The 23302-nt window shown below is 39.7% G+C and overlaps 1 protein-coding gene and 1 pseudogene across 3 annotated transcripts in view; both read right to left on the bottom strand.

The window, feature by feature from the left end:
* Window positions 1-14391, bottom strand: part of TAF15 (TATA-box binding protein associated factor 15) — a 28603-nt gene extending 14212 nt beyond the window's left edge. The window contains exons 1-8 of one of the 3 annotated variants that reach the window (XM_060646659.3): window positions 14264-14391; window positions 8061-8100; window positions 6515-6566; window positions 6344-6428; window positions 6159-6261; window positions 3803-3996; window positions 2662-2782; window positions 1375-1419 (exon numbers count right to left, since the gene is read on the bottom strand). In XM_060646659.3, the coding sequence (XP_060502642.1) occupies window positions 1375-1419; window positions 2662-2782; window positions 3803-3996; window positions 6159-6261; window positions 6344-6428; window positions 6515-6566; window positions 8061-8100; window positions 14264-14270 (647 nt within the window). In that variant the 5' untranslated portion in view covers window positions 14271-14391. The remainder of the gene's footprint in view (window positions 1-1374; window positions 1420-2661; window positions 2783-3802; window positions 3997-6158; window positions 6262-6343; window positions 6429-6514; window positions 6567-8060; window positions 8101-14263) is intronic. The other 2 variants (XM_060646660.2, XM_060646662.2) reach the window with 2 other exon arrangements.
* Window positions 4301-4464, bottom strand: LOC132688695 (U2 spliceosomal RNA; annotated as a pseudogene).
* Window positions 14392-23302: the final 8911 nt, after the last annotated feature.

The following is a 23302-nucleotide window of genomic DNA, read 5'->3' as shown; positions in this document are numbered from 1 at the left end:
AGTTAAAAACACATAGAGATCTTACAGCCTTAAGCTTCTAGTCCACTAAGTGATCAATTTTAAATGACAATTAGATATTCATTCTTTTTTGCTGCAACTGCTTTTTCAAGAAAAACACTGTTTCCTATAGTCCCTATAATTTTCACACATTTTCTTTCATATTTGGAAAGCTGACAGTTTTTTTGGTTTGTATTCTTCCTCTAGCCAAGCAATCATACAACCTGAGTCTAAGAATACCCCATCCTTTACAACATATCCCACCCTCACCCACAAACCATGCTCCTTCTTCTTTAAATATAAACCTAACTAATGCCAGATATTCTTTAAACAGCCCTGAAAGGATTGTATTTTCAACCTTGATGTAATTTTTTAAGTAAGATGATTAGAAACACAAATGGGAGTGTTGATGACGACTAACAAAAAATGTTTGGATATTTTTGGTACTTAAATGTAAAACCAAGTGTGAAAAAAAAATCCTGAAACTGGGCATTTTTACTCTAATTCAAAATACTTTATCCCTATAAATAAGCTAAAAAGCACATCTTGAGCAAGATATTGTAACACATGAAAATCACATGAACTTCAAATTTCCATATCCGTACATGAAGTTTTACTGGAACACAACCATGTTTATTTATATATTGTCTATGGCAGCTTTGGTGCTACAAGGGCAGAGGTAAGCAGTTACAACAGAAACCATATGGCCCAAAAAGCCTAAAATATTTACTACGTGGCCTTTCATATAAAAAATTTACCAACCCAATACAAAGAATAATCATCATCCACGTGGATTTCTAAAAAAGGCCCTTCATGAACATGCCATCTACTGGCTTGGGGGCGGGGAAGGGTATAGGTAACAACTGGACAAGACCCCCTCCCCCAATCCTACCATGAACTAGATCAGTATCATTTTACTTAAGATATAGTGGGCTTCTACATAAGATACTGTGTGAAGAGATTCTAAGCCTAAATACAATTTGAAAATCAAAAACTTAGTTCATGATCAAGTCTGGACCAAAAATTATACTGAAATATGTTGCCAAGGAAATTATAAAAGTGATTAAAAATAGGACTCTCAAGTTGGTTATGGTATGGAGCTTCCCTCTTCTATTAAGAGGTTCATTCAAGGCCCTTTCAAATCTCTGATTCTAAGATGAGTCATCTCTCAAAGATGAAAATGTATTTTTAAAGATTTCCCTACCTGCCTCCTCCTGAAAAGTGGGATTCTACCATTTTCAGACACTGTCATAGTTTAATAATTTATAGCATACAGCTTCCTTATGAAGAAAATTAAACCTATGATATCCTGCAAAACATGTAGCATTCCAAAGAAGCCAATTATCTAAAACATATTAGCTGGAAAATTAAATATACCTGTTGGTTATCTTGTTTGGGATTCTGTTTGAGGTGAAAGGGAGGCTATTAGGTAGAAAGTAAGCACCATGTCACTTAACACTGTTCACTTACATCCACATGATGGCAGGCTGCTCACTTTGATAATGAAGAGCACACAATAACATATTTGTATATTGTAAACTGACTTTGGTTATCAATCAAAAGACTTAATGTTCAGTCTTATAAACATTTACCAAGTAAGTTTAGGCTTTAGTTTTTCCATAATATCAATATACTGAATACTAAACACAGAGAAATACAAGTCAGTGACCAAACTCCTGGCTCACTTGAAGAAATAACACTGCTGTATGTCTCTCAGGTCAGCTGAGGGGACAGACAGTCCCTAAGATGCAAAAGAGTGAACTGGTACTGATATATTATTAAGTGTCAGTTAACAGGCTACTAACAATTTCAATTCCCAAGGAACACAGTTATCTTTTAAGGCCTGTGTACTTTACACATGAATTTGCAACCTGAAAACCTCACCTGAGTGTCCTCAACAGATGTCAGTTATTTTTTCATTCTTGTTTTTAGGGCCAAAGTGCCAAATTTACAGATATATTTAAAAGTAATTTTAAAACCAACTTCATAACATATACCAAAATTAAATACCAAAACCTGATAATACTAGCAATAGGGAAAAGGGAAGCTGGAAAAGAAAAGCTGAATTTAAAAGTCTTCTTTTCCATAGCTTAGTCTGAACAAAATACATAGTGACAGGGAATGCTGCACTAATTATTCCAATAATTATTTGCTAAAGAAGGGAGACCAAATAGTTTAATTACAAAAATCTTTCTCATTTGCCAACCCCACATTTATATTCTATCACCTAATATTTTCTCTTCCCAAGGGGATTCAAGATTAAGGAATAGCTTCTCTGCACTCCAATCTAAAATTAACTTACCTTTTATTTTTTACATATATTATACTTGGATTTCCCAGAGTCATCATTTAAAGGAGTTTAGACTCTATAGCTCTGGCAGGAAAAACATATTAAGTGGTTTAATCACAACCAAAATGGGAATGTTCTCCACTGGTGTTTAATATACACCACATAAACGAACTACTAACACAGCCTATCCTCAGGTAATTTATGTGACATCTGAAGACTGAAAATCAATTTTGAATTTCTGCCGCCTTCTCTAAAACATAATCTACTTAAGCCTCTTAAATCAGATGCTGGAATCAAACCAACTAAGTAAAGCCACAAAAATTTTAAAAAATTAAAGAGAGAAGAAATGTAGGCACCTATACCTAAATACTTACCTTGATCCTGTCATAGGACCTCTTCCATCCTTGTCATATCCCCCACGCCCTCTACCTCCTCCCTGTGACCCGCCATATCCTCTATTATCTTCTCCATACCTACTCACATCACGACGGTCATCTACAAAAAAATAATAATAATAATATACACATGAATAAATAACCATGGGTCATTTCTGACAAAGGCTTCCCATAACATAATCTTGAATGGCTCTTTAGGTTATACATTATATTCTTTGGAATATGGCACATATATACAGAATTCAAATGCAAGCCATCAAAAAAACATCTAGAATTAAATGTGTTTGGGAATTGTATCTGTGTCAAATTCCGTCCTGCTACGTAGTCAGATAACAAAATGGTGACATGGATATCACCATTTTGATGTGATGGTGATGAGGAATAGCTAAAGTGCAACATTAGGTACAGAATCTTAATAAATTAGATGAAAAGCATAACCCTAATCTTAAAAAGTTATTTCTTCACCTCAAAAATACTTAAATGTAAATCAAGCAGGGACAAGAAATAACAATTTTAAAACTGAGACATATTCAGTGAATATGTTCACTGAAGATATTCAGTGAATAAGCTTCCACTTTTACTCATTCGCTTACTTTATTCAATTATTCAACAAATATTTATTAAGCACTTACTATGAACCAGGCTCTATAGTAGGTAATGAAGGTACAAATGAGTAAGACAGGACTTGTGCCCTTGAAACATGGACAAATTCCTAAATATCAGTGGTACAGTCTAAGTGCTACAGGAAAACAAGTGAAAGAAGGGCTGGTCCTTCTTAGATGAGGTGAGAGAAGGTTAATTACTGGTGATTAGTTTCTCTATATCAGGTATACCACCACTACCAAAACAATGGTAGCAGCAACATTGTCAAATGATCAAAGTTAACTGACACAACAAAGGAAATTCAGGTAATCAATCATCAAAAAGTCATATGACCATTTGGGAGTTTCTGAGAAATTCAGAAATGGAAATCAAATAAACTAGTTTTAATGGCCATAAGAAAGAAGAACATATATTCAAGGTCACTCTGAAGTTATACAAACAACTAAAATCCTGTAGGTCTTTTAATCCAGAACTCAATGTAATTCTGAGAGGAAAAAAGAAAAATAATATATCATACCTTGTGTGTGGTGGCTGTAATTCTCTCTTTGTGAATGATAGGACTGCTGGTTTTGATTATAGGAATCATGCTGCTGACCATAATTTGACTGCTCATCATATGAACCTTGATGTTGATCATAGCCTGACTGCTGGTCATACGAATCTTGTTGACCATAGTCTGACTGGTCATACGGAGGTGCTCTTCCACCTTGGCTAAACAGAAATCAAGAATTGGAAATTTATAGAAGGATTATGTTCACTGTAGCAAGTTGACTGAGACTGACAGAAGGGGCCTGACCAGCTAGACCTCAACCATATTTAATACTACTTTCTGATGCAAAGGATTTAGTTCTTTTATCTACAAAATCTCCTTATCACCAGTGGAATGGCCTTCAAACCAATTGCACTATCACTGAAGAAATCCCACATTATGAGGAAAACCACATGCACCTCTGAAAACACTGGTAAAGCAAAAAATCACTATTCCTCTTACCATCTCCTTGAATTTAAAAAAATTAAAGGTGCCACAAAGTACAGTAATATGTCTCTAACAAATATATCACAAGTGTTGAGTCCTTTTAACAGTTACACTAAAAAGCTCTGTCATTTAACAACGTTATCTCATAATATTTGGGGGACTATTCTCTTCACTTGATCTTAGCCAAAAGGCTGAGAAGCGATGGGGGGGGGGGGGGGGGTACTATTCTCTTATAATTATCTTTACAACCTATATTACATTCTCCTAAATATCTTCAATGATAGCTTTCAGATTTTTAGAGGAAGGAACTTGCTTTGTGATGCCATTTTTTTTTTTTTTTTTACACCTGAAAATAGTCTACCAAATAATGAGACTACTTTCTTATTATCTCTGGCAATTCAAAAAGAAATTTCTAGGTATGTTCTGAGCAACAGTACTATTAATTACCTGTTCTCAGGATGGGGATGTTAAAAGGAACGTTTAAATTGGATTTGAGTTCTAATGTTTACTTTTACAAAAAGGGAACAAAAAAATCTCATAACTTAATAGTCACATCTTATTCTGCATCAGATGAGAAGAATCTAATAAAGATCAGTATGTTCCCCCAACTCTGTACCCAAAGCACATCACATCAACAGTCAGAACCCTAGTGCTTCATCTTTTTTTTTTAATTTATTGATTTTGAGAGAGAGAGTGAACGGGAAAGGCAGAGAGGAGAGAGAGAATCCCAAGCAGCCTCCATGCTGTCAGCAAAGCACCCGACGTGGGGCTTGACCCCCCAAACCGTGAGATCATGAACTGAGCCAAATTCAAGATACTTATCTTACTGAGCCACCCCGGTGCACCTAGCACTTCCCATTAAAATGGTGGTCAGACCAAATCTAACACGTTTCTTTGGTTTACATTTACATGTTATGCTTCCAAAAACGCATCCTTATAAAAGGATTCTTCTAAATTTAAAACTAACCAACAAGGGTTGAAGACATCTTCCTTCTACTCTATTTTTCTACTTTTCAAAACACTTTCATATCTATAACACTGACAATGCAACCTCATAAATCTTTCCCCAATGTTTTTATTTAACTGAATTTCACTTAGAATAATTTTTTTCACTGCAGAGAGAATACTAGTAAGCTCAGTTTTTGCCTCATTTTTCAGCTATGTAACTTAACAGGTTACATAATCTTAATAACTTCTCTTTACCTCTGCAAAATGGGGATAATTACTGACGCTATGTCATAGTGGTTAAGGATAAATTAAGGAATGCAAAAGCATTTTAGAAAATGTAAAGCACAATAAAAAAAAAATTAAGTTGCTATCACTAAAATTAGTAATAAGAACAGCCTCCTCTCATCTGAAACTTAAAAACTATAAAACCAAACCCCCCCCCCCCCAAAAAATACTTAAACCTGTAAACTTGCTGGTATGTATTTACCTACCTATATTAATAAAATATATTTAGAGTATCTGAAATATGTGGATAGGTTTTGGCACTTTTTAAATATTTTTGTCCCTAAAAAGGTAATAAAGGTAATACATTAAAATTGCTAAAAAATAAAATGGAAATAAAAGTAAGCACTGAGAAGTGTCCTTTTATAGCTAGGTTTTTATTTAATCTCAGGTATAAAGCAGAGGTCAAAATTTTCCTTTTTAACATTTAAATCATGTGCATTTACATACACCTCAACAGTAATTTTACAAATAACCACATCATAAGAATCAAATGACATTGGTGACAATTTCCACATTTATAACACAAAACTATGAAATTCATACTTCATCAAAACTTTTCTGAAAAAATGTTTAAAGCTAGGAATTTGATGGCGAAGTCTATTTAATACCCGAAGTGTTATTTCCACTGCCCGACATAATCTCAGTGCCTTTACTGTTTCCTTACCCTCCTGATGATTCCGTGTTTTGCTGTCCCTGGTTATTATAAGACTGCTGGCCATATGAGCTCTGCTTTTGATTCTCATAACCACTGTAGGACTGTGAATAACCTAAGGTTGGATGGATATACCATTTAGTAAATGATCTGATTTTTAAATTTCTAAAACAGCAAATTTAACAAACAAGTCTAACCTGATTGGCTTTGTCCATAGCTAGAGTAGCCGCCATAGTTCTGTCCATATGAGGTATCAGTAGTTTGTCCATAGCCAGAATAGCTCTGAAATTTAGGTAAATAGAAGTTTCATCACCTACTTAAGATAAGAATAATTATTTATGAAACACATAATTTATATTTTAACCTACTTGTGGTGCTTGTCCATAACCTTGGTTGCCTTGATTTCCATAGGAAGAATAACTGTAAAAGAAAAATGTACTATTTGAAAGAGATGTGCTAGAATTTTAAAAGCTTAAAAACAAAACCAAAAAAAGCCCTATCTTCATTTTCAACTTTCAACTCCATACAAGCTTTTCTTCTGAGAAATTGTCAATCTGCCGCCTAGAGTCTAAATTTAAAGGTGGTGACCAAAGAGTGTAAAGACATAAATGAAGTCACTCCCAGACCTCCTGAATGCCAAACAAGCACCAAAAGTTTCACTCTAACAATATCCCACAAATAAAACTTCACTAGAGCTAGAAAATCTCAAGAGAATTATACCTGCGTGTGGGAGTGACTACATGGAAGCAAAACCCATAATATCTGAAGCAGAAAAATGAGGACTTTTTAAGTTAGTGCTTTCATCAAATTAGCTGTTTTTACAGGTTAATTTCTTCCTACCATCTGCCTTAAATCTGCCTTTATCTTCCTAGAAAAGGCACCATAGGCACTAAAAGTCCAATTTTTGTGCCTCGGTAGAGACATGTGTATCTTCTGAGTCTTATCACTGAATGAAATTATATTGTGTCATTGCACAGCCTAGCATATAGTTCGTTGACTGAATAAATGTACCTTCCTCAGAACTGAATTTTCTTCAATTTTATAGCATGTAAACCCTAACAAGTCAGAAACAAACTTTCTGAATATATGCCTGCCAAAATAAGATAAAATATCTGCAAAAAAAAAACAAAAAAAACAAAAAAAAACACCTTATTATTCTAGAACTATCAAGTACTAACACAATTTTACTTTATAAAATACATTTCAGTGAATAAACATTTGCTAGTTGCCTATTATAAGGTTAGCACTATCTTAGGAAAATAAAAAAGTCAAACTAGTTTTGTTTTCATGGAGCTTAAAACCTGATGACAGAAGATACCTGAGATGCTATTCTGAGTATCTCACATTGAGCTGCAAAACATTTATAGTGCAAGATGAAGACTGTGTTCCTGGCAAGTAAAAGAACCCTACTGCATGTATATGGTCACATAAAAACAGACTTTTCTTTTTACTGTGAGCATGGTAAGAAGTCTTTTTAAAATGCTAAGCATTTCTATTATAGTGCTTCAAGAAAATCTGCTCTGAAAAAAATATTAGCATTTTATACAACCAAAAACTGAAATGCTTTCTCTAAAAACTTGTAATATTGGTTGAATTGTTTAAATCCTTTTAAGGACTTAAGAAACTACTTTTTAAAAATTTCCTAAAGAAAACAATCTTTAAAATACTTATGAGATTTCTCTTAATTTCTAGGGGGTATCTGAATTTACTGATTCAAACAGGCTTTTTTTTAAAAAAAAGGAAAAATTGTTTTAGTATGTATGTACACAGTCCGACTCTTTTCCTTGACAAGCTAATATTTAACTCTTTTAGAAATCCAGATACCAAATCTCAAAAGGAAACCCTAACTAAATTTATCTTTTTTTCCTCAGTTCTACTCTTACATGGTATTATTAAAATATACGTATACTTTACCTTTGCTGCTCACCCCCAGACTGCCCGTAACTTCCAGAATCTAAAACACATAAAAAGAATTTTAAATCTTATTTAAAATTATTCTTCCCTCAAAGGCTGAGTTTAGCTCTTATAGATGAAATGTGATAAGAAAATGTCATAAATATTAACTACAGAAGGAAAACTAGTTAAAAATACTGTGGAAAGATTTGTTTACATCTTTGAAAACAACTACTCTACAAATGTGTCCTGACGGTCACAAGAACCAAGCAAACAAATGTAAATCAGTGAAAAATCCATCCTTTTAACAAAAACTCAAAGCTCAAGCTATCTTTGTGTACAAAAAGACATCTACTGAAACTAACCAAGACCAAATGGGGGCAGGGGAAGACATACACTCTGACGAGATAAATCCCCAGGATTACACTGACTTGCATATCCTCACCAGCCCAACATATATACCTTTCCCCTGTATTAGACCGCTCTGGCTGTCAGCAGCAACAAACAGATCTCCGACAAAAGCAGCTAAGTTAGTTGTTTATCCTCAACTTTACCAAGCTTTCAGGGACTTGGCCAATCAGTATACCAACTCAGCAATACCTACTTCCAGCTTCCTTTTTGGCAACAAAAGATACCAAGGAAGGCATGAATTAAGTACGGCAAAAAAAATTTTTTTGAACTATGAGCTTTTTCTTCATACTTCAAAATGTCAATTATATCATAAACTTTTGAAGAGGCTCTCTCCTTTAGGTTTCTACTCAGTGTCAAATTAATGACCTAAGTTTATTAGCGATGAATAAGAGTAATATTATATGAAATACTCTTTCAGCTGCAAAAAATGACTGTCTGAAACTGCTGACCATTAGGCACAACCTCATCTGATATGAAACAAAATCATTTGCTGTCAAACAGTTCTGAAAACCACCAGAAATCAAATCAGTGACTTTTTCATTCAATTCACAATAAGCTACAATATGAAAATATTGCCAATGGCAGTTTAAGGTGACATCAGATCTGCCACTTTTCTGTAGTAGAGATCTGCAATCAGGCTGAACAAATTACTTTTAAAATATTTATTGCTTTTAAATATTAATAGTTAATATTTTCAAGAATATTGAATGAAATCTTAACTATTTCTATGAATGTAAGACAGAAGGCTGAGATGAAAAAGAAAAAAACTGCATCACTACCACACCCATAATAAAATTATCAGACTTCTAGCTAATGACCAAATAAAATGCGAAAAGGACACAGAATCTAAATTGACCATAAAGAGATTAGATGCATCTACCAAATGAGAAATTAGCTTCAACCAAGTCAGAAACTGTAAAGGATTATGAAGGTGGTGGAATATATGAGTAAAACTGAAGTTACTCCAGGCATAAATGAAGCTTTAGCTTCAATTATATCCTAAGGCATGGATGTGGGTTCTCTCAATGACAGACCTGTTTATTAGCCTTTGGCTCAAGCAAAATTATAGAAGTACACAGCATATAGGTCATGTGACCCTGGTTCAAATCTAATGAGTCTATAATTTTAACCCAATCATTTCATTCCTCTGAAACTACAAATCTGACTTCTTTAGCTGGCTGACTTTAAAACTCTGAAAGATACAACATATTGACCAATAAACACAGCCTTTAGTATAAATACTTGAGTGAGAAAGTACAGATGTTTTACACTCATCAGAGAAAATGAGTTTCTTTATAGCATTTCAAACCACTACTCACTGAGTACTTGACACTTGAGCCCTGTGTCTAAATCCATGAATTATTTAGAAATGCTTTCATTTCCAAATGTATAGGGTTTTGATTCTGTTTTTGTCTAATATATTCCATTGCGGCTAAAAAAGTATTTTCTGTATTATTCTTGGTACTCATTAGGATTTGCTGTTTGTTTTTCCCCTTGGTAAATACTTTACTTGCATAAATGGCCCTCATGTGCTTGAAAAGAACTGTGTATTAGCTAAATGTTGAATAAATTCTCTAAGTCTAGATATTTGTTGATTGTATCATTCATACCCTTCTTAACATTTGGTCTGCCTAATCTATTACACAGAAAGGTATGCTAGAAAACTTCCATCTGACCATAGATTTGTTAGGGGTTTTTTTGCTTTCTATATTTTGAGGTTATATTGTTAGCCACATAAAAGTACAGATTTATATATTCCTGATAAATTCCATTTTAACACTGCATGAAGAGCATAATTAAAAATGTCCAAACTTTGACTGGTAACATACCTAAACAGCATCTTGCTTTTGGTGGGTGTTTGCCTGGTTAATCTTTTTCTGTTTCTATACCTCCAACATTCGTGTTTTAGGTGTATCATTTCTGAACATAACAGGTCTTTTTTTCCCCCAATGTGAAATCTTTCTTTCGACTGGTGTTTTCATACTTTTACTATTTATTCCTACACACCTATATTGGATTTTTCTACCTACTAGGGTTTTCTTTCTCCTTTAACTCTTTTCCTGCCTCCTACTGGATTTTCTTTACTCCTTTTTCCCCTACTGCTTTAAAAGTTAAACATTCAATTTGTTCTCAATAAGTTACCGTTCATAATTTAATGTTCAATTTTTAACATGCATTCTGGACAAAATTCACAATCTCCAACCTCTACTAGAATCTTAACACTATAATGGCAATCAGACTTCACTTTTGCTTCCATTTTTTAATGTCCAAATGTAATCATTTTAATCTTTGATGTTCCATACCATCAATATTTGCTTTTTATTTACTGTGTTTGCTTCTTGTATACTGTTTTTTGCATCCTGTTTCCCTTTTCTGGATTCACTAGTCCTTGGATCAGTTCATTTCCTGGCTTCTTAAAACTTTTAAGTCTACTACCATTTTCCTATTTATTGATATTTCATAATCTGCAATTTCACATCAACATCTATCGTTATTAATTGGTTTTATGTTCCATGCTTGGGACTACTGCTTTTTGACCCCAAATATTCACCAATCTTGGAAAATTCCCAACTATAATAGTGATTCCTCGCCATGTTCTTAGCAGACACATTATGCGCATATTAAATGACAGGACTTCTCAATCTGTTTCTTAATATTGTTTTTCATCTCTTCCTTCTGAACTGAATTGTGGGTAATTAGAGGTCTTCCACTTCACTAGTTATTTCTTCTGCTAGATCTGCAATTCAACTTATGCATTATTTCTATTTCTAGAAGATATACTTGGTTCTTTTCATATCAGCATGGCCTTTCTTCAGAACGTCTTGGTCTTAAAGTTGACTCCTGTAGGTTTTTAATAATTTTAAGCATATTTGCTTTCAGATTACCTAGTAGGGGTTCTAATTCCATTTGTCACAAACCATCACTTTGGTGAACTGTTTCAAGTTCTACAATTTTTTACTGTGAATTCATCTTTTGCAAGGCTTATTTTTTATAGAAGATTCCTGTGACCTATGCTGTGAAGTTTCCACCAAAAAAAGCTTTTCGTTTGTTTCTACGAGGACCCCCAAAGTTATTACCAGCCCAGAACCAATTTTTGTTAATTTCTTGGCTTAAGTTTTCCTGGAGTCCCATACCTAGCTTAAACGTACACCCAAATTGTATGAAGCAGTTCCCAGGTTACAAACTATCAGGACAGACTTTTTTTCATTCAGGGCCCAAACTTTGTTATCCGTTATGCTGATAAAAAGTTTTCTAGTTAATCCTTTCACTGAAGTCTTTCAAACATATACATTATATGTAAGGTCTCAGTTCCCATTACTTGGCTCTAATAGTCTCAAGGCTCCATCTCCTACCCTTAGTCAGTTGGGTAATAAAACCCAAGTCTCTAAATGATGAGACCTACACCCTCCTCCTCTTCAGGGCAACCATCAAGTTAGCCATATCTGGCTGCTACTTCATTTCTGGCAGCTAGGTCTTGCCCTTTCTTTTTTTGTAAACTCTTGCATCTTTAAGTGTTTGTAGATAGAGGATTTTCAATTTATTTTGGTCTGCCGTATACCAAAATAAGTACACTAACTTTGTAATTTTTGTATAAGTGATATTAGATTCGATTCTAACTTCAAGATATCAGATAATTCACACTTGTAAACAATATCCGAATGTCTGAGAGTCAGACTTACAGTATTTACAATTTTGACTTATTTATTAACTATGTAAGCACTTTTATTTAATTTATAGGTCTGTCCTGTCAGGCATCTGGAGTGGTTGAGTTTGAAATGTTTAAAGGATTTAACTAAACTTAAAACAATTAGCTGGTTAGGGGGAATTTACTGTTAAATTTATTAACTGAAACATTCACCAAAAAACAAGTCAAAAGCATTATTCTCATTTTTATACAAAGTCAAAAGTATTTTTGTACATGTTTTACAAAATGTATAAACAGCATAGAACACTAAGTAGAACTTAAAGATTCTAGCTTTAATGGACTTAACTTAAAAACAACTATTATAAAGTTTTCACATGTGAAAGCCAATCTTGTATTTAAAAAAACTTAAATTACACAGTGACAAATGTCTAGTGTCTTGGTACTTTGAAGATCAGTACTAATGGATAAACTAGCTCACACGCTAATATGACACACTTAAATCCTGGATTTTACAGATGGTAAGTAACCTCTAAAATTTAATTTTCCACAAAAGCTACCCAGTCCTATAAAAATGTCATTGTTTTATACCAATAAAAATGTTAAAAATCAAGACACACCATTAGTTTTTAATGTCCACTGAAATGGTAAATTTCCCCATGAGGGTAGGAGAATCTTTTATTTTTTAATCATACATGGGTTACACATCTCCTAAGGGTATACTTCTACATACTTCTGTGGAGCTTTACCAGATTTCATCCCAAATTCTGCACCTGGTAAAAGACGTACTTACTTTGGAGTAAGAAATTCTTGTTTGAGCAAGGATTAAATAGAAATTCAAAGAGGCAAGAATCCTGTGCAGTTAACAGCCTCTTCCATCAGGTAGGTGCCCCTTTCCACAAAAGCTCAATATTCAGGCTTAATGTCAACGTCAATCTAAGGAATGTTTCTTATCCTGTCCAACCATTCTTGCAAATTTGGTCTCCTCTCCACCTACTCGCTTTTTGTCACACGTTTCCATCCTTTTGCAAAACTGTGTTACTGGGGGATTTCGTGTTATGTTTTAAGGTTCTCCCTTAGACAATGTAAAAGACTGCGCCAGCAGTCACTTTCATCCCAATCAGATGGCTTCAAAGAAATGTTCTGCTTTTCCATGTGAAACGTGAGCTCTCCTGATGGTTTCTAGCAAGTGGATGGCTGGGTCTTTGCAGCCTGTAAGGTACCCTAACAGAGGACCTTGTGTGGTGAGCCAAGACTGCTACATCTAGAGAACATTCGTGTTCCAGACTTTATAGCAGGATCTCAACGGACTATCCCGAAGAGATCAGTGCCTTTTTCTTTCTCTTCCACACAACGATTGGGGGGGGGGTGGGGGAGGCGAGGTGCTCTATCAATTTAAATGCTTCGTGTAAGACTGCCTTTCCTCTGGTCTGCATGTGTTAAGGTAAATGCCACATGTACCCATAGGAGTCTATCCAGAATAGAAAAGGCTCACTTTCAGGGTCTTGCAGGAGATAAACAACTGGAGAAGGGAGAAGAACGACAGCAGGGTGAGGAGGAAGCTGAATTATATGCAAACACCCCCGTTCGAATCCGGGTGGTTACGGTAGAGGGAATGACGAGAAGGAGGATTTCGTGCAAGGCAACGTCCTTTAAAAGGGCTCCCAGAGCGTCAAGACCCCCACCTGATGAATGGGTGAGTCAGGAAGGCCCAGCTCCACTTCACAGATGGGGAAACTGAGGTACGAGGCGGCGAGACGACTGGCCCGAGGCCTCGCTGAAAGATCTGAGGCGGAGCGGAGAACCAGAAGCACCGATTCTCTCAGGCGGATGCTCTAATCACGGGCTCCCCCCGCCCCTGTGATGGCGTAGACGGCCTCCGCCCCCCCAACTCACACACCCTCCCCGGGAGGGGCACTTCTCCTCAGCTTCCAAGGACAGGGTCAAAAAAGAGGGGCCCGAAGCGCTCCCGCAGTGATTTGCAGACGGAGAGCGTTGGGAGCGTGCGTCCCTTCAGTCCAACATGGCGGCGGCCGCGGCCGCCCCCCCACCCCAAGCCTCCCTCAGGGCCGGAGGCTCTCCCTCGGGGCCCTCCGGTGGGCGGGAAGACGGCCCAACCCCGCCAGGCCCCTTCTCGCCGCTGCCGCTGCTCGCTGAAGGAGTCACCTACCCGACATGACTAACGGCCGCAGCGCGGAGCCCCCAGAGCCCGCCGAGAACAAGGAATACGAGAGCCAAGCGGCGCGGCGGCCGGAGCTGTACTGAGGGCGGCGCGGCGGGCTGAGCCCGACTGCGGGGCCTCGGCAGCCAATCAGAGGGCAGTGGGCGGTACCACATAGCCAGGGCGCGAGGGGTGGTTCTCTACGAGTACCAGCCTCCTAGCCCTGAGGACTTCACAATGCCTCTCCGTCCTCCCCTCCGCGAACGGTACCATTATTGAGAGGGAATTGAGAAGAGAAAGTACCAATGCCGCGAATAGCATGGGGGAGGAAGTTGGACCTGGTCTCTCCCTCCCACCTATAGTGCCATTTCTCACTTTGATTGCACCCGACAGAATTCGAGGTTAGGAAGCGAAAGAGGGGAGACTTTATAAACACAGACTATTTGGTCAGAGAAAGCCTTTCTTCCCCTAAGATTTCGAATGGTATGCCCTAGTTCTCTCCTCTTTGGTTGCAGGCAGCTGGAGGCACCTCGGGGCGTTCTGTGTCGCCGAGCTCGGGGACGGAAAGTCGTGTGCGCCTCCAGGTCTAACTACCTTGTCAAGTAAAACACGGACTACAAGGCTGATACTGGAACAAACGTGTGCATTAAAACGAAAGCACACACACACCTGGTCCTGAGAATGTGGCGGGGTGGGAGGTAGAACCTTACTATTCGGGGCTGTTATAATTGGCTAACTCTATCAGGCACCTTACATCATCTCATTTAATTCTCACAACACACTGATGAAATAGTATCCTGACGTTACAGACGTGATTATTCACTTGCCCTAGGTCGCACAACTAGTAAATGGCCAACGTGGAATTCGAATCCTAGTAACCAGACACCAATGCCTGTGGGTTTAACCATTACGCTGTACTGCCTAGTAGGGATTTGAGTTCTAGAGTATTAAATGAGGTGAAAGAACATTTTCCCTGCGGGCTACGCGACATCTGAGTCAAGCCATAGATGATGAGAAGTGGGTAAAGTGCCTACACTAGTTGTAAAACAAGTAATTCCATACGTTTGGAGTTTACCTTCCAGGGATGAATGAGGATGATAGGTGAGGCCAGAAAAGTAGAGGGCTAAATAGCTGATACCTTGTAAAATATGGTATGTTAGGGTTTGTGCTTTATCTTGAAGGCAGTGGGGAGCCAGAGGATTTTAAAGGAAGGTCCCAGTTGCATTTTCAGGCTGCAGTATGAAGAACGTATAGAGTTGAATGTTTATAGCAGCGCTATTGACAATAGCCAAAGTATGGAAAAAGCCCGAATGTCCATTGACCTATGAATGGATAAAGAAGATGTGGGTGGTGTGTGTGTACACACACACACACACACACACACACACACACACAGGCAATGGAATGTTACTCAGCAATCAAAAAGAATGAAATCTTGCCATTTGCAACTACGTGGATAGAACTGGTAGGTATTATGCTAAGTGAAATTAGCCAGTCAGAGAAAGAACAATACCATATGACCTCACTTATATGAGGAATTTAAGATACTAAACAGATGAACATAAGGGAAGGGAAGCAAAAATAATATAAAAACAGGGAGGGGGACAAAACATAAGAGACTCTTAAATACAGAGAACAGAGGGTTGCTGGAGGGTTGTGGCGGGCGGGGGGGTGCTAAATGGGTAAGGGGCATTAGGGAATCCACTCCTGAAATCAGTTGTACTATATGCTAACTAACCTGGATGTAAATTAAACAATAAATTAATTAATTTTAAAAAAAGAATGTATGGAGGTGAGAGGTGCCTAAAAGCAGGGAGACCAATTAGGTGACCAATGCAATAATTCTGGTGAGAAATCACAGTGGCCTAGACTTAGGTTGTAGTTGTGGAGATGAAGGTAAGTTAAGATACTTACTTACATGATAGACAGGACAAGATCTAGTGACCAACTTAGGAGGGAGCAGCTAAGGGAGAGTAAAAATCTGGGCATGAATTCTGAGTTTTCCACTTGGACAAGTGGTCAGATGGTGGTATCATTCACTGTGATAGGGAACAGGAAGAGGAGCCAGTTGGGGGTGGAAATAGAGGGGTAAGTTCAGAATAACACCTCAGGCCAGAAAAGAAAAAGACATGAGGTCATCTCTCTTAATTATACTAGCAGTAATTGTACATTCCACTTTTGATATAGAGGGTCACAGAGCTCTCTGGATTGCGCCAAACAAGCAGGGTTAAAGGAATAAAAAGTCCTTCATGACTAAAAATGATTCAGTCATTCAGCATATACGATGAGGAAGGCAACCCAGAGGAGGAGATGATGGGCATGTGCAATAGCAGGAGAGAATTGGGTGAGAAATGGGGGAAACTTCTAGATTGTTCTTCCACTTTTTAAAATTTTACTTGCAGTTGGGTGTTCTTTTTTTTTAAGATGGAAATTCAAAAAGTGTTGCTCATCACTGACACTTTAAGTTTGTATCTCCATCCATTCATTCATGCATGCATTCATTCTTCTTCACTCAGCTGCCACTCCTGAGGTCTACTAGATGTCAAGCCCTGCAGGTTGGGAAATAGGAAGCACAATGGCCACTGACCCCCCAGGAACTGCAGTCTCATAAAGAGGAACGGTACAAATCTTTGATTCCAATAACTACTGCACGTGCTAGAATTGGACAATGCAGAGTGTCCTCTGAAAAGAGAGTAATGGCCCAGCCCACATGAAGGGCAGATGGGGTATTAAGGAAGGCTTCCTGGAGGAGATGCCTCCTAAACTGAGCCTTGAAGAAAGAACAGGAATTAGACAAGGGATGTGTATCAGGAATAGCATGCTGTGGGCGGAAAGGACTGTATTTGCAAAGACTATGAGAAAGCAAAATTCTGGGAATTGCAAATGGCTCTGTCTGTCTGGTCTGTGGAGTTGCACGGGTAGAGAGTGGTGATAAATGATAAATGGGTGAAAGAAGTAGACAGAAGCCACATCTTGAAGAGTCTTGTGTGCTTTGCAGAGGAACTTGGATATTAAATTAAAAACAATGATGGGGGGGGGGCACCTGGGTGGCTCAGTCAGTTAAGCGTCTGACTCTTGGTGTAGGCTCAGGTTATGATCTCAAGGTTCATGAGTTCAAGCCCCGTGTGGGGCTCTGCACTGACAATGCAGAGCCTGCTTGGGATTCTCTCTCCCTCTCTCTCCAACTAAATAAATAAACTTTAAAAAAAAAAAAAAATAGGGAAGGAGAGCCTGGCTGGCTCAGTTGGTGGAGCATGAAATTCTTGACCCCGGGGTGGTGTTCGAGTCCCACATTGGGCAGAGAGATTACTTAAAAATATAGAGTCCTTCACAAAACAGAAGAGACTCATAAATATGGAGCACAAACTGAGGGTTACTGGAGGGATTGTGAAAGGGAGGATGGGCCAAATGGGTAAGGGGCACTAAGGAATCTACTCTTAAAATCATTGTCGCACTATATGCTAACTAATTTGGATGTCAATTTTAAAAAATAAAAAATAAAATTTTTTTTAATGTTTATTTATTTTTGAGAAAAAGAGCTCATGAGCATGAGTGGGGGAGGGGCAGAGACAGAAGGAGACACAGAATCTGAAGCAGGCTCCAGGTTCTGAGCTGTCAGCACAGAGCCTGACCTGAGGCTCGAACTCACGAACCACGAGATCATGACCTGAGTGGAAGTTGTATGCTTAACTGACTGAGCCACCCAGGCGCCCCTAAATAAAAAATAAAATTAAAAAAATAAAGAGAGAGTCCTTCAAGGGGTGCCTAGGTGGCTCAGTCAGTTAAGTGTCTGACTCTTGGTTTCAGTTCAGGTCACGATCTCGCAGTTTCATGGGTTCAAGTCCAACCTTGGGCTCTGTACTGATGATGCTGAGCCATGGGGATTCTCTCTTTCTCCTTCTCTCTCTACCCCTCCCCCACTTGCATTGTCTCTGTCTCTCTCAAAATAATAAACTTCTATAAAAAAATAGAACCCTTTAAAATAAAATAAAATCCTTTAAACAAACAATAGGACACTTCTGAGGGATCTAATCAAAGGAGTGACATTTAGTTTTTTATATTCATTATTTCTTTTAGTATTCTGGACATCCCCGTGAAATAGGTCTTGCTGTTATCCACATTTTGTCGATGAGAACACTGGAGCTCAGGGAGATGAAACTCTACCAAGTTCATGCAGAAAATTAGGGACAGAAGCAGAGCTCATATCCAGGCCTTTGGACCAAGCACAAGGTTCTTTTTACAGTGTCCCTGGTCTCTCAAATGTGAAACCGAGAACTCCTTCCAAGTCTGTATTTCTCTGGAGCTTCTTTCCAAGGGCACTTCTCTACCACAAACTGACTTACAGATTGAGTTCTGTGCCCCCAGTCTTCCAGGCTTTTGCCTGGGGATGATTGTCTGTAACCACCTTCGACCTTCACCCAGTCATTCTTCAAGCTACAGGATCTTGCTCCCTCTGTATCCACTATCCTGGACTCACTCTGCATAGTCATAGAAGACAGCAGATACATTGCACACACCAGCTTTAGCAGAATATACCAGGGAAGGTCTTAGTACTGGGCCTGTTTGCCCCTGATGCATTCCTCAGATCCTCACTTGGAGAGCTAACCCCCGTAAGCTACATTCCAGTTTCAGAGAGTCCCTCAGGCAGTAGCTTCCAGCTAGAATCAGCCCCTGGGCATCCTGGTGGGAAATCAGATAGTAGAAAAAAGGGAGGAGCCAGGGTTATGTCTACCCCTCCTTCTCTGCTACAGGGGTGTCTCGGGCAGCAACTGTCTTCTTGAGAGATCATTTCTTTATAATAATAATATTATTATTATTAGAGAGAGAGAGTCGGGGAGAGGGGCAGAGAGAAAGAAAGAGAGAAAATCTTAAGCAGCCCCCACACCCAGCGAGGAAACCGACATGGGGCTCCAACCCACAAGCCTGGGCCAAAATCAAGAGTCGGACATTCAACCAATTGAGCCACCCAGGTGCCCCCAGAGATCATTTCTATTCATGGTCTTGGCTCCTGGGATCCTGTAGCCCCAATCCTCCCTTCATCCCTCCGTCCTATAGCTGGTAGAATCTTAGTGATGTTGATTAATTTTGGAGTTGCCTCCACCCCTCTTTGGCTTTCCAACCTTCCACCACCTGTGTAAGGTCTTATAGGCCCCTGTAAAGACTGTGAACTTTCCTAGAGTGAGAAGGGAAGCCAGGAGAGGGAGCCACTTAGCAGAGCCACCATAGGACAGTCTGACCTGTTTTACTGTGGTTGCTCCGGTTGCTGTCATGAGAGTGGACCGTAGGGGGCAAGAGAGAAAGCAGTAAGACTACTGCTCCCACCAGAGAAAAAAAAACAATGATCTTTTGAAACCCTATGGAACTCTCAGTTGCACCACATTATCCCAGGCTTGCCTACCTGATAACAGGCTGATTTGTTCTCTAGCTGGGTTGCCTGGTTCCCCTCTGAACTCCACAGTGCCCCACACAGTGCCTGAAACAGTAGGTACTAAAAAAAACAAAACAAAAAAAAAAAAACAAAAAAAAATAAACAATTTTTTTAAGGGAAGGAAGACAACCTTGTGTTTAATGAATGAATAAATAAATGGGGGTGGGGGGATGGCATGACTTGTCTTTCTGACTTGTCTGTAAGTTCTTCAAGCTCAAAGACCTTCTCTAGAACTTGGGCACAGAGTAAGTGTTCGTGAGTGTTGTTCAGAGACCGACAGCCTGTTCTGTGCCAGGTGTCACAGGCAGTAAGTAGTCCTAGCCATCATCACCACCTTCCCACCGCTATCCCAGGAGGTGTCCCTGGAACCCTGCTCTTCCAGCCTTCCTAGAGAGCAAGCATCCCACGAAGATTACTCCAAGGCTCTGCAAGGCAAGGGTTGATTTCTTGTAAATGACCAGCTACCCCATCCTCTGGACAGTGGCAGGCACTTCCTGTTTGGGGTGGAAAGGAACCAGACACTTTCCTGTTAGCAGGTCTTTTAAGCAAAGCAACAGATGCTGAGCAGGTCCTGGCCAGCCTTTCAGGCCAGATGCCTGGTGGTTAGACAGCCTTTATGTGGAAGGGAAGTGGGGCACAATGCCAGATTGGCTAGGCTTTTATTGTGCTCCTTGTAAGTCCCCTGGGTCCTGGTGTGAGTAAAAAACAAACCAGAAGAGGCTGCCGCCCTGCAAATCATGATGAGGGTTAGGAAAGACGGGCCTGCTCTGAGCCAGAGAGCTGTGGCTGGCAAGGAGGTGCTTGTGTGATTGTTCCAGGGCAGGCTTGTGTATGTCATCTGGATGTGAGTGTACCCCAGTGTGAACCTGTGTGGAGTATATACATGCATGTATGCTTGTGTCTGTGCACCCAGAATCCAGCACTTGACGGGATTATAAGTTATTGTCTAGCTTGCTCCCTATAGCAAATCAGGATAACAGAAAAGTTAGGACTTATTGTTGTCCCATTTTATTTTTTTAATTTTTTAAACATTTCGTATAGTTTATTTACTTTGAGAGAGACAGAGTGGAGAGGGTCAGAGAGAGAGAGAGAGAGAGAGAGAGAGAATCCCAAGAAGGCTCCGCACTGTCAGTGCAGAGCCCCAGTGCGGGACTTGAACTTACAAACCGTGAGATCATAACCTGAGCCAAAACCTAGAGTCAGATGCTTAACTGACTGAGCCACCCAGGTGCCCCATTGTTGTCCCATTTTAAAATAGCAGAAACTCAGAGAGGTTATTTGACTTGCAAGGGATAACAGAGTATGAAAAAGTCAAGATTCAAACCCAGTTTTGTCTCACTCCATATCTCTTGCTTTTTCCAGTCCTCTGGAGCGTGTGTGTGTGTGTGTGTGTGTGTGTGTGTGTGTGTGTGTGTGCTGGGAGGTAGATAGACAGGTACACTTGTGAGTGTGACCCAGACTCATGAGACCACATCCACATGTCAGAGAGGAAATTTCTTTTCCAGAGGGAGAAGTGGTTGCTAGAACTTCAGGGCTTCTAAAATTGAATCACAGCTAAGAATGCACAGAGGTTATGGTCAATAATGAATCCAAATTATCACAGCTAACATCCTCACAACCCTGGGGCATGCCTCCTCTTCAGGTCTCCCAAGCTGATCCCATGTCCTCATTCTTCTTGTTCCTATTATTGTGATTTGGGGAGGTTGGTCGTTCTGTTAGTGTCTTTCTCCAGAGCCCAGAATTCCTTTTGATAAAATCTACTTTGTGCTCCGCACACTTCCTGGGAAGGAGGAAGGAGCACAGACAAAGCTAATTGTTCCTCATATTATGAAGAGAGAAACTGAGGCCCAGAAGGGGCCTTGTCCACATCCATATATCCTGCCTGATTCAAGGGGTCCTGGTCAGGAAGACGACTCATTGGCCAGCTGTTGCCTTCTGTCAGAGAAGAAGGAATGGCCCAGGCAGCTGCCAGCCGCTCCCCGGAGCATGCAACAGACCCGAGCTCTGGCATGAGTTTCAGAGAAGTCTGTCCACTCTGGGAGAGTCAGGAAGCACTTTGGACCTGAAGTGAGCCCCAGTGCAGAGAGAGAGGGAGAGGAAGCAGCTCTCTTTGAAGAGGAGGAAAGGAGAGGACTGCCAGGCTAGCTGGGTCAGGAACTTGCTCAACCACAATGGAGAGGCAGGGAAGGAGAGAGACAGGCCTTTGGAAAACCTAGTCCTATCTTCCCCTTGAACATCGGTATCTAGTATTTAGTGATTCAGTAGGCCTGGAGTAGAGCTCAGGAATCTGAATTTTTTTATAATTTTTTTGAAGTTTATTTATTTTTGAGAGAGACAGAGCGTGAGTGGGGGAGGAACAGAGAGAGAGGGTGACTCAGAATCTGAAGCAGGCTTCAGGCTCTGAGCTGTCAGCACAGAGCCCAATGTGGGGCTTGAACTCACAAACCGCGAGATCATGACCTGAGCTGAAGTCGGCGCTTAACTGACTGAGCCTCCCAAGCACCCCAGGAATCTGAATTTTTAACAAGTTTCTCCATGCAGGTGATCCACTGATCCTTTGACTTGAAATGAGACAGCATAGTGTTTAAGAGCTATCTGAGTTTGAACCCTGGCTCCATTACCAGATTCATGACCTTGGACAAATTATATAAACTTTTTTTTTTTTTTTTTTGGAGAGAGAGAGAGAGAGAGAGCACTAACAGGGAAGGGTTAGAGGTAGAGAGAAAGAGAGAGAGAGAGAGAGAGAGAGAGAGAGAGAGAGAGAATCTTAAGCAGATTCCACACTGAGCCTGACACAGGACTTGATCTCACAATTGTGAGATCATGACCTAAGCCGAAATCAAGAGTCGGACACTTAACTGACTGAGCCACTCAGGCACCCCTAGTTTTCTCATCTTTAAAATAAGGATGCTTGTAGGGTGGCTCAATCACTTGAGTGTCCAACTGTGGCTCAGGTCATGATCTCACAGTTCATGGGTTCGAGCCCCACTTTGGGCTCTGTGCGGACAGTTCGGAGCCTGGAGCCCACTTCAGATCCTGTGTCTCCCTCTCTCTCTGCCCCTCCCCCGCTCACATTCTCTCTCTCTCTCTCTCTCTCTCTCTCTCTCTCTCTCTCCCCCCCCCCATCCCCGCTCTCTCTCTTTCAAAAACAAATAAACATTTAAAAAAAATTTTAATAAGGATGCTTATAATAGTAGCTTTCTCCCAAGGAAGCTGCAAAGATTCAATGACATGATTTACATAAAGCACATAGCACATACAGGGCACATGTTAATTTCTCAACAAGTATCAACCACTATTATTTGTTCCAACTCTTCATTCCCATCCCCACCCCCACTCCCACCGAAGGAGAAAATGAAGGTATTAGATTCACATAGGGACTTGTCATCACAGTATTGTTTTGCATGTGGCTGATCCAAAACTATTCTCCCCCCAGAAGAGTATCCCCGTCACTCTTCTGATGCCCTTGCTGTGGACTGAGCTTCTTCCAATAAACTACCCTCCCTTTCCCATTTTCCCTTCTTCCTCAGTGTCCCTCTACATAGCAGGCCACCCTCCTCCACCCCATCAAAGTGATTTGGCTCAGGATGTGTCCTGGAAAGTAAAAACATACGGCAGGT

The sequence above is a fragment of the Panthera onca genome, chromosome E1 (genome assembly GCF_046562875.1).
Source record: "Panthera onca isolate mPanOnc1 chromosome E1, mPanOnc1 haplotype 2, whole genome shotgun sequence".
NCBI lineage: Eukaryota > Metazoa > Chordata > Mammalia > Carnivora > Felidae > Panthera > Panthera onca.
The sequence above is the reverse complement of the archived record's forward strand: the minus strand, read 5'-3'. Positions and strand labels throughout refer to the sequence as shown.